General features: G+C 42.3%; 1 protein-coding gene across 3 annotated transcripts in view; it reads left to right on the top strand.

Moving 5' to 3' along the window:
- The window catches only part of LOC101674734 (UDP-glucuronosyltransferase 1-6), a 35,644-nt gene extending 23,259 nt beyond the window's left edge, over positions 1-12,385 (top strand). For 2 of the 3 annotated variants that reach the window (XM_045066749.1, XM_045066748.1), the window contains exons 2-5: positions 7,152-7,283; positions 7,997-8,084; positions 8,962-9,181; positions 11,365-12,385. In XM_045066749.1, the coding sequence (XP_044922684.1) occupies positions 7,152-7,283; positions 7,997-8,084; positions 8,962-9,181; positions 11,365-11,635 (711 nt within the window). In that variant the 3' untranslated portion in view covers positions 11,636-12,385. Of the gene's footprint in view, positions 1-7,151; positions 7,284-7,996; positions 8,085-8,961; positions 9,186-11,364 lie in introns of those variants that run through there. The other variant, XM_045066750.1, reaches the window with a different exon arrangement.

Genomic DNA, 12,385 nt, shown 5'->3' with positions numbered 1-12,385 from the left:
AAATCCAGAGCCTCCAGACCATTGCTGCATGACCAGATCCCCTCTGTGGGGCTCTTATTCCTCCCCCATAATGTGAAGAGAGATCTGGTGACCCCTTTCAGATCTCCCATCAGTAAGATTCTGACACCCCGAGGCCTGTTGGAGAAGTATATGTTTGATGGGGTGGTCTGGTAAAGAAAAAAGGAGATGGTGTTGATTTTTTGGAAAGAAAATGAGAATACCTCATGTTATAAAAAATCAGTAATAATTCTCTTTATATATAGGAAAAGGTGAAATATTACCAAACCAGTGGTCACATCATAGATCAAAGAAGAGACCTAGTCAGCATGTCGAAGTTAGAGTGGAATTAAAGAGGAATATTTTTGGTATCATTATATAGGATCCAAGTGAAAACAATTGTGTTTCACATTTACTTTGAAATGTAAAACTTTGGAGATGTGCATGCATAATAGAAATTCCACTCCAAATGGAAGGACTTTCTTGTAAATCTGCATGGGTATCCTCGGTTACACTGGCCTTCTTTCTATTTCTGGGACATTCCAAAATCTTTCCCAGTTCAGGACCCTTGAGCATGATGTCCTGTCCTTCTGGGCTGCTTTCAGCTCAGCTGTAATGTCACTTCTTCAGGGAGTCCTGAAGAAGTCTTGAATAAGATAGGATCCTATGCTCTTTCCTTCATAGCACATCAAGTACCGTGATCATCTCATTTAAATATTTGTTTATTGACCGTCTCTTCAATATATGTGGGGACAGGGACCACTGCTGCCCATTTCTGTACCCACAACACCTGGCAGTGGGTCTGCACACGATTGGTGTTGGGTAAATATCAGCATCTTGGGCATATAATTAGCACTTGCCAAATGTTTGTTAAAGGAATGAATGAAAACCACAAAAGGGTGTGAACTGAGGACTAGTCACCAGATAGGCAGTAACTTCCCCCAGTTCTTTATCCTCCTACAGTTACATACAAACATATGTATTTTTTCCCCTTTTTTCTTGGGTGATTTTTAAAATTGAAATTTAATTATCCAGCGTATAGTACCTCATTACTTTTTGAGATAGTGTTCAGTGATTCCTGTATAACACCCAGTGCTCATCAGATCACGTGCCCTCCGTCATGCCCATCACCCTGTTACCCCACCCTCCCACCCTTCTCCCTTTCACAACCCTCAGTTTGCTTCCCGTAGTCCATAGTCTTTTTTTTTTTTTTAAGATTTTATTTATTTACTTGACAGAGATCACAAGTAGGCAGAGAGGCAGGCACAGAGAGAGAGAGAGAGAATGAAGCAGGCTCCCTGCTGAGCAGAGACCCCGATGCGGGGCTCCATCCCAGGACCCTGAGATCATGACCTGAGCCGAAGGCAGAGGCTTTAACCCACTGAGCCACCCAGGTGCCCCCACCATAGTCTTTGATGGTTTGTCTCCCTCTATGGTTTCTTCCTATTCAGTTTTTCCTCCCTTCCCCTATAATCCTGCAATATTTCTTATGTTCCACATATGAATGAAACCATATGACAATTGTCTTTCTCTGCCTGACTTATTTCACTCAACATAATCCCCTCCAGCTCCATCCATGTCTATGTAAATGGTGGGTGTTCATCCTTTCTGATGGCTGAGTAATATTCCATTATATATATGGACCACATCTTTATCCATTCATCCGTTGAAAGATATCTCTGTTCCTTCCACAGATTAGCTATTGTGGACATTGCTGCTATGAACATTGGAGTGCAGGTGCCCCTTCTTTTCACTACATCTGTATTTTGGGGGTAAATACCCTGTAGAGCAATTGCTGGGTCATAAGGTAGTTCTGTTTTCAACTTCTTGAGGAACCTCCATACTGTTTTCCAGAGTGGCTGCACCAGCTTGCATTCCCACCAGTAGTGCAAAGAGGGTTCGCCTTTCTCCACAACCTCGCCAACATTTGTTGTTCCCTGTCTTGTTAATTTTAGCCATTCTAACTGTTGTGAAGTGGAGTCTCACTGTGGTTTTGATTTGTATTTCCCTAATGGCAAGTTGTCTGGAGCATTTTTTCATATGCCCTTTGGCCATATTACAAAGCTGTGATTACCAAGACAGCATGGTACTGGCACAAAAACAGATACAAAGATCTATGGAACAGAACAGAGAGCCCAGAAATGGACCTTCAACTCTATGGTCAAATAATCTTCAACAAAGCAGAAAAGAATATCCAATGGAAAAAGACAAACCCTTCAACAAATGGTGTTGGGAAAATTGGACAGCCACATGCAGAAGAATGAAACTGGACCATTCTCTTATAGCATACACAAAGAGAAACATGTATTTGTGTTGATTTTTTTTTGCTTGTTTTACGAAAAGGGTAATAATATACCCCCATGGCTCCCTTATAAATATGTCATGGGTATCATTTTGGTTCTAAATATTCTATCTATTTTTTTGAACTGCACCATGTTTCACGGTATTTACATGCCACAGGTTATTCTGTTAACCATGTAATCTTGTTTCCTAGGAAGAAAACTGAAGTTTATACTCCAGGGCCTTGCCCTTCTTATAGTTACTTCTAATGTTACCTTACCAAAGATCAAGGACACTTTGTAGTTTCCTTCATATTTTTCTATTCCTTTCTTGTTCAGCTTTTCTTAAGTATTTTACACTTCTTTTTGATCACTCTTGTGAATATGATAGTTTTTTCCATTTCTGTTTGTACCTGGTTATCTACTCACTGATCAGGCCCAAATCAAAATTCAGCCTAATCAAGATATTGATTTCATAGTTTAAAAAAAAAAACAGTATGCAGACTTTCATCAATCAAGAAAATATGGATCCTTCTGTTCTGAATTCTATGCCCGGCACTGATCTTACTGAATTCACTAGAATCCTTAAAAACAATTGAATAATTGTGACAATCGCAAGGATTCTTGTCTTGTTCCTGATTGTAATGAAGATTGATTTTCATTTCATCATTTTGTGTCACATTTGCCATTGTTTTTTGGCAAATAGTCTTTATTTATTTAAATGATTTCCTTCTTTACTTTAGGATGTATACTAAGAAGGGCTACAGAACTTTGTCTACCGTCTTTCTCAATATCACAGCTTTGGTATCATTTATCAATATATTTTCTTTGTCAGAAATTTGTCTAAGTGCTGAATTGTAATGACTATGTCTAGGTTGCTGCCTCATTTGGTGCAAGCAAGCCTTGTGTGAGAATGTCTTTGTAACCTGTACTGGACAGCAACACTCTCTGTCCTACTTAATATTTTTAATTTGAAATTCCACTTTTTTGATGTTAATATTACCGTTCCTTCACTATCTTGTTTACATTTCCTTAGTGCCTCTTTTGTACCCTTTGTCTTCAAGCTTTTTTTAATTCTTCTTCTTCTTTTTAAACACAGAGCTGATATTTGTAACCTGGTCAGGAGACTTTTGCCTGTTTGCACTTAATTTAACAATTGCTAGATTTGATTCTAATTATGCCAGTTTATTTTTATTTTACTTGGTCATTTTCCCTTTTCCTGATTTTTGGTGGTTTGACAAGTTGTTATTTATTTTCTTTTCTCCCCTTGGGTAATTAAAGAATGCTTTTCTATGCTTCCATTACTCGTGTGGAGATGGTCCCTGTCCCAGTGCTCTTGGTCAAAGTCCTGAACTTCAAGAATAGAGATACAATCTTTAGCTGATAAAGAGAGTCCAAATGGAAGGCACACCTGCTGTTGGGCATATCTGGGATACCTGGCAGATAAAAGATAGTAGGACAACACTGAGAGCAAAGCTCAAGGATTCCAAGATGTCTTTCCCTGCTCAGGGTGAGAGACCGTCTTTGTGAATGTGTGAGTATTCAGAGATGATATCCATCCAGATATTTTGAGTCTGAGGGAAACAGCCAAACAGAAGGTCAGTGGAAACAGAGACTTGATGATGGCGAGGAGAAGAAGGACTGGTGAGCCCAGAAGCCAGCAGTCTTTGTCCATGGTTCTGAATGCATAGTGATAAAGCAAGTTTTCCAACATGCTAAGTACTTACCAAGGATTTGGAGAAACAGATGACATATGGGAAGAGAAAATCTAATAAAAGCCTAGAACTCAAAATACTGAACTCTCAGCAAAAGTTAGAACCTGGGTTACAGCCTTCAACGGTAAGCAAGTGCTCTCACTTCAGAGGGGGCCTCGTCCTTTTTGGAAGGGATAACAGGTGTGGGAATTGAGGGTTATTTTCGTTAACCTGTCGCATCACTCTTTGGCCACTCTACAGTCTGTGAAGTCAGGGCCATGTTTGGGGAAGTTTTGCCAAGCAGGGTGTGGACCTCACCATGGCTGAATTCTGGAAGACCTGGCCCAGGCGAGGCTTTGGGTGTGACAATACAATCTCTGCAGTTTGCCCTTCTGTGATCTGTACATGAACTTCCGTGATATTTAAACTTTAGTCTTGCTGTGTACCTTTGGGTGTTTATGGACCTGTGGGTTCCATTTTATGATAATCACACCCCACTGGGTGCTGAGTGGGTGTGGGACAGTGTACAAGGAGGGGAAACCAGATGTGGACCTTTGTAGTTAGGCTTAAAGTAAGAATGGGTTTCACAGAAGAGGGAAGGTCCCAGCAAGTGAGGTGAGCTGCTTACTTTCACTCAAAAGGAAGAGTTCAAAAGGTACTTGGAGATGAGCTGTCTTTCTGAGGAAAGAAGGATGTGGTATAATCCTGGGGAGGAGGGACTTCAGGAAAACCATCTTTAGGATGTTTTGGTCATAGGCCAGAAATGTAGCATGTGGTGGAGGGGATGATGCTGGCCTCCTTGGCCTCTCAGATGAGCCCAGTGGAGAAGGCTAGGACACAGCCACTGGAGGCCGGAGGCCTTGGAGAGAGCTAGAGGGGGGGGACCAATCTGGGGCTCACATCTGAGGAGGGCTTGGCAGTGTTTGGGCATTATTGGTCATGCTCTGAACCAAACCTGAAAGAAATCTCTTAAAATCATGTGTGGTGAGCCTTGTGGGATGTCCTCTCCATGTCACACCCAGAGTGCCCAGCATTCTGGCTTGAACGGGACTGAAAGTCCCATATCTGAGGAAACCCCTCAATTCTGAGCAAAACCCAGCACATCACACAGTCTCATTAATGTCCTTCGCATTCTTGGGAAACATATAAAACCATTTGGAAGACTCTAGGGGAGTTCATTAGATGATGAATAACCTACAGTTGGGGGGAAATTGACACACTCACACCTCCTCTGTTTCCTCTACGTGGAATTGCCCCTCCGTGTGTGTGTCCCCACACATGTGTGCATACAGGTGTTTGCCTGTGTGTATACCCGAGTATGTATGTATGTTTTCTGAAGACCACAGTACCCTGGAGTTGGCTTTGAAGGTTGGGGCCAGATCAGGCTGGGCTGAAATTATTGCTGAGGGTTGAGTCTGGGTACATCCTTCCTCTCTTCCTGGGGACACAGCCACCACTCTTGACTCCAGGTTCCCCGGTTTCCACACTGAAGGTAATGCTGCTGTTCTGGTTGGATCATCTTTTTGTTGCTTCCTCTCAGAGCTTCTGTCTGACATCCATCTCTATGGCCTATTGACTTTAGGGGCAGAGGCTTGATAGGTTCTAATCTGTGAACTGTGCTTACTAGTGGGGTCCTAGCCATCACAGTCTCTCACCCTTATACATGCAGACATTTCCGAAGATCCTATCCCCCTGCTTCATCCAAAAGAACCATGGGTTGTCCACTTTCTAGTAGTTGTAAGGTTCATTATTGACTAGAAAACCACTCACAGTTCATTCCTTATTCCTTGAGTCATCTGACCCAGAAGTTTCTTCAGAAGCAAGACCCATTGCTTTGTCTTGAGTTTCATCCTTACATGGCCAAGACCGAAATGCACAATAGTGATCTTGTTTGGAGGCATCAGAACAGCCTTACTTGCAATCTTCCTTAAATGATGGGGATAGATATATTGCTAGAAGGGATCCGTTTCTGGAATGGGACAGGAACACTCTGTGGGGGTCACGTGCTGGGTGGGTTCTTGTTTATCCTTCCCACAGGTGATTTTGGTACTCAGGGTTTGCTCGCATTCCCGTGACCCCCTCTGAACTATGCAGAAGGGGCTCAGATCCTGGTGCAAGGTTTTCTGTCCTATTTTGTATCTCTCATACCTAGGGAGAAATATTTTGCTTTTTACTGTCCATTACGAAGCTGGCAAAGAAAGATTCAGGTAACCTTCTGTATGTTCTTGCTGAGGCAGGAAAGTTGACTAACACTCTTCAGAAAGCTCTTCTCCAGGAAAAGTGGGAAATTGCCAGGTTGATTGGTTAAGTTTCAGCCCTGAGATGACGTGAGTATAATCCCTAATCACCCCAGTGTATTGCCTGGCATGTGGAAGACTCTGCTGTGGGCTGTGGGGAAGCAAGTATTGTTACAGGCTGTCTTGGCTATTTGAGGTTTTTCTTAACCATGAGATCTTCATACACTTATTTGCCTTTATCTTCAACACTATTTGCTTTTCTCCTTGGGCTTCATTCATTCTTTCAACATAAAAGGAATATTGTAGAAGCCTTGGAAAATAATACACATCTTTACCGTAGCTTTTCTTAAAGGGGTGGTACAGGACTTTTAGAGTCTGCAGAAAGCTTTCTGAAATCCTCCTTGGACAGCTTTCCTCTCGCCCAAGATCTCCCTTCACGGATCTGCTAAACCGTGCTCTCCCTTCTCTGTGATGCGTATTTACCGCTCTCCCTTCTCTGTGATGCGTATTTACCGTTCCCTCCTTCCTATTGCCTTCTGCTCTTTCCTTTAGTCCCCTTCCTGAAAGCCTGCTTTCTTCCAAGACCCTCCCGGCTGCTTGAAGCCCCTGGGAAGTGGATCTGGTCTTATCTCTGGTTGCTTTTCCTTTGGAAAATTAGCATACTACCTGGATTCTGCAAATCAAAGAAGAAGAGGAGAACCCAGGAGACAACCGGATCTGCAAGGAGCCTTCCTCCTTTGGAAGGGAGTAGGTGGGGGAGGGAAGGCTGTAACATGCACTAATACTTTGTATCTCTAACACACACACACACACACACACACACACACACACACACACACATTTAATCACATTCTTAAGATGAAGACATCTGATTCATAGGTGAATGTATGCAGTTCCCAAAGAAGGTGAAAAAAATTAACTGGAAATTTCTCTTATGGTTCTAGGAATTTGAAGCCTATGTTAATGCTTCTGGAGAACATGGAATTGTGGTTTTCTCTTTGGGCTCCATGGTCTCAGAGATTCCCGAGAAGAAAGCTATGGAAATTGCTGATGCCTTGGGCAAAATACCTCAGACAGTAAGAAGATTCCATACAATTCTATTTTCCCAAAAGTTGGAACCCCAGACTTCTAAGTATCGATGTTAATCCTATCAGTTGGACTTCTGGTTTGGGCTTCCCTGCTACTTCTCAATTATTAATCCCAAATTCTTTTTGCCATGTCACTCTCAACTATTCTTAAACCATGGTCTACTTCACTTGAAGGTCTCATTTTCTCTAAGAAACTCAAAAGTGTACTAAGGAGAATTTATTTTATTTTGTTAACTAATTATTTTGTAAATATTTTATTTTTTAAAGTAATCTCTATATCCAACCTGGGGATCAAACTCACAACCCCAAGATCAAGTGTCACATGCTTCAAGGAGAATTTATTTTAAAAATAAAGTCAACAGGATAATGTACGGGATAGTGTTTCTTCATATTACGTCGGAGTATTTCCACAAAAAGCTGCTGGATTCATTTCTTATATTTTTGCTTCTCTAATTCTACATTCACTCACTTTGTTAAGTAAACTTCCCCTTGAAGTGCAGAAAAGTGCAAAAATCATAACTGTACAGCTTGATGAATTTGCATAAATACACAGAGTGTTACCAGTCCCCAAAGCCTTCCTAGTCACAATACCTCCCCAGCCTCGCCAAGGTTATGTTCATTCAGAGGATGCCGCCTTCCAGCTACTACACGGATGTTTCTGAATTGTTGTGTTCCTTAAACTCTGTTCTTGTTTCTGCAAGGTCCTGTGGCGGTATACTGGCACGCCACCACCAAATCTTGCGAAGAATACAATACTTGTCAAGTGGCTGCCCCAAAATGATCTGCTTGGTATGTGGGCAATGTAAGAGCCTATTGAGCCAGAGCGATTCCATCCATTAAACTATGACCTTGAGTGACTTTGTTGTTTATACAGTAAAACTTAAACTGTCCCTCTCCTCCTCTCCCCGAGGGGACTTACTTAAAAACAAGTCCCAGAAACTAGTCCCAGGTAACAAAGCCCAAATACAAGGGTGGGTCAGGCCAGGTGGAGGTATCCAATCAGTGGGGGTGCATATTGTCTCGCTAGCTACCAAGGAGAGTAGGCCCTGCCTTTTGGGCGTCAATTCTGACCAAGGTGATAGGCTAGTTCAAATATCTACTACAGGGTACATTGTAATTCAGTTGGTTCAGTTAGTCACTTTTGTGTGACCTAGCATGATTGTGCAGTGCAGCTTTCTCTGTGTGTTACAATCTCATTTGCCACCTGTGCGTGGCCAGGTCCAACCACATGGCCTTTGCCCTTAAAAGCTAGTCTGTAAGGCAGAGAGATGTCGCCTCTTTGCAAGAGATGGCCCTGGCCAGTCAGTTTGATTCTTGATGCTTGGTGCGAAATAAAGCTTTGCTTGACCTTCGCTTTGTATCAGTCTCACTCGTTTGACCATGGACCCAATAGGCAGCATGTGGTGTGTAGGTCAAACCCAAGTGAAATTAACAAAGTGGCTTGTGCAGGGCTGTTCTAAAGGATTATTTAGCTGGAAAATATTATGGCCAGAGTATTCCACATTGCCTTTTATCCAGTGGGGCATCTCAACCCCACATTTTCCTCAGCAGACTTCTGCTGAGGAGCCCCATGTGGATGGCACTGAGGCTTTCAGAACCTAGACAGTGTTAGACTGAGAAACTCGCTGACTCGACTCCTAACATCCCTCCCTGCTTTGCCTCTCAGGTCACCCGAAGACTCGTGCTTTTATCACACATTCTGGCTCCCATGGCATATATGAGGGAATCTGCAACGGAGTTCCAATGGTGATGCTTCCCTTGTTTGGTGATCAAATGGACAATGCAAAGCGCATGGAGACCCGGGGGGCTGGAGTGACCTTGAACGTCCTGGAAATGACTTCCGAAGATTTAGCAAATGCCCTGAAAACTGTCATCAGTGACAAAAGGTAAGAGAAAAGGTACAGAGGGATACTACCTGTATTTTGGCCATCTCATTCACAGCAATATTCAAATGTGAAAATAAACACATAAAAACTCAATTTATAAGTAAGATGATTTGGGGATTATTATTATTCATTTTATAAAAGAATGCATTAATTCCTATTATTTAATTCCTATTATCTTTGAAATGATTTTAAATATTATTTCCCTCAGTAGGATTAAAACTTCAATTTATTAAAAAATACAGTCACCAAGTAGACATCTAATCTGTGAGTTCCTGCAGAGAGAAATATTCCATTATAAGAAGCATAGTGTCCATAAGATAAAAATAAACCAGGACAGCTGTCCTTAGAAGGACAGCTCTCTCTCTAGCACCAAAGCCCGGGAGAAACTTTGTTTCAAAAGTTTATAAATCAAAGTATAAACTTTGATTTATAAATCATGGGGATTTATAAATGGGATGGGGTCATGTGATATCACAGACAAAGGCTTATAATAAAAGCAAAGATAAGTCTGTTTAAATGTGGCTCTGAAAACAATTCGAGAGGCAAAGCTATCAGATCAAATGATCTCTGCATGACATTTATTGTATTGCTGTCACATTCCTTAGTAACAAACAGGCTGGCCAAAACCTTATGGGAAGAAGTGACGGCCAGGGGTGGACTTGATCCAACAATTAACGTGTGCATGTGAGTGCCTGTACACGCGTGTGTGTGTCTGTGAGAATGTCAGGAGTCTTGACCCGTAGTTGCTTCATTTTGAAAGAGATGTCATTTGGAGGGTCAGATGTGAAAAGACTGGAATGTGTTCAGACGGGATGGGACACCGCGCGGGGTGACATGGTGAGCCTGGGCAAGGAAAAAGGGGAAAATGGGGCGCCAAATGGATGAAAAAGAAAAAGTCAACGAAACCCGCTCCCCCATGGGTAAATGCCCAGCATGCCCAGAGCAGCGGGTGGCATCCCTCCATTCTGATGGGCCTCTTCTGACAGCCCAGCAGCCGTACTACTGCCACGTTGAAGGCAGGGAAAACCTGACTTCTCTCCCCGTGTCGACAAAACTCGTTCTGGAGATATGCATTAGTAGTACAATTTTGATCTTCTGTTGAGTGGTACAGAAAACGACCTGGAGCCTACAAATGACTTGGTGGAACTTCTCTTATTTATTTTTAAATCCTTCATCAATAAGCTTGAGTTACCAGCGAACTTCATCTATTTGCTTGGGAGTCATCTCTGCCTAACTGTGAATCTCCATGTTCCCAGCATGCCAAGCTGGGACAGGAAATAAAGACAAATGGAAACCTTCTAAACACCAGATGATGCAACCAGGCCATAACCGGCACTCAGTAAATGGTGGATGAATGAAGGAAAGTTCTAGAAAATCTATCTTTTTAAGAAAAGATACACATAAAAGGAAGATGTTTAATAAGACTTATGGCCAAATATGATTACACAGTACAATAATGTGTCCAAATATAATGACAGGCCCGTTATCATAATCGCTCCTGAGGAAGAGTGTCTTACTCTGGTCTTTCTTCTCCTTTCCCTTTTGTCCCCCTCCTCCTCGGTCTCTTTCTTCTTCTAGAGCATCCACACTAAGGGTCGAAGCATTGAACCCAGTTTGGATTTAAATGTTCTGATTCAGCTAGCCACACTGCCCAAAATCAACAAAAATCTGTTTTGTTGAGCAGGCTGCATAGATGCAGTCTCGTGCTAACGCTAGACTTGGATGGTGTGGTTGTCACCAATGCGGAAGTAGGCCACCCCCTTGCAGAAGGCACTTCCAAACCGCTTCTGGTTTGACTAGATGGGATTGTTTAACTCTGTGAAAAGGAGAACCGCTCATAATTTCTGACACACCCTTTTATTTCTTTCTCTTATTGTAAAAAAGTATCTAATTTCCTACAGAAATATCAAGAAAAAGAAAAAAAGACAGGAGGAAGCAAGATTCAGATAATTTCGTATCATAATTTTGGCCTCCAGTTTTCTTTCTACATTTTTTTTAAGTTTCAGAGATAAAGACCAGTGTGTGTGTGTGTGTGTGTGTGTGTGTGTGTTTGCATTTTCTGTCTATAATGGAAACTCATTTCCTCTGCCAAGGTTAGCCTTCCCAAACATAGCGAGCCTAAAGGGAGGATGGTTCATTGAGACCAATGTTCCAGACACTCACATAACTGTCTCTATGTTTAGCTATAAGGAGAACATCATGCGTCTGTCCAGGCTGCACAAGGACCGCCCCATCGAGCCCCTGGACCTGGCTGTGTTCTGGGTGGAGTTCGTGATGAGGCACAAGGGGGCCCCACACCTGCGCCCAGCAGCCCATGATCTCACCTGGTACCAGTACCACTCATTGGACGTGATCGGCTTCCTCCTGGCCATTGTGCTGGGTGTTGTCTTCATTGCTTATAAATGTTGCGCCTGGGGCTGCCGGAAGTGCTTTGGAAAAGAAAGGACGAGTTAAGAAATCTCATAAATCCAAGGCACACTGAGAAGGGGGTGGGGAGTGAGTTGACCCAAAGTTGCAACTAGACACAATGTTAAATTCATATTCTGCTTATTAAACAAATGCTTAGCCCGGAGTGAGATATCCCTGAGTGGTTTTTCAAAATAAAAACAATCTAATTGGTAGTCACACCTACAGGTAGAGATCTTGAAAGGTTTCTGCCCCCTTTAGTATTGTTAATCTGGACTACTCTTGTCCTCATTCAAATGACTTGCCAGAGGGTCAGACAGGTCCTTCCTGCACTTTGCATTAATTTTCTTACTTAGGAGTGAGGACTGTTTGGGGGGCACAGGTTTCAGAGGTTCCCACATCCCCAGCCTGCAACCCGGGAAGATGGTTCTAACATTATCGTCTGGCTTCTGGAAATTTTGTGAATGTTGCCATCCTAACTTAAGGTCCTAATTTAAGCTTGTGCTTCGCAGAAGGCACTTGTATTTAAAGAAGGATACATTTGTTTATTTCCAGGGCCATAGGGCCTTGCACTTGAAATAAATGAATGACCTGGGATCTTTTGAGAACCCTGTCTGATTTCTGACTTTAGGGGAAAGAATGATGTGTGAAATTGATGAATGGTGTGTTCAAGAGGTTAATCAATGTTTGTGGCAAATGGATCTCATTTGAGAAAAACCCGAAGCAGAGTGTCTCACAAGTGTATTTTCTCTGATGTTTTGAACAATTGAAAATAGTAATAAATTCTCATAAATTATA

This window comes from Mustela putorius, unplaced genomic scaffold, assembly GCF_011764305.1.
Source record: "Mustela putorius furo isolate JIRA1106 unplaced genomic scaffold, ASM1176430v1.1 tig00003869_pilon_pilon_pilon, whole genome shotgun sequence".
Lineage (NCBI taxonomy): Eukaryota > Metazoa > Chordata > Mammalia > Carnivora > Mustelidae > Mustela > Mustela putorius.
This window is presented reverse-complemented; position numbering and strand designations above follow the sequence as displayed.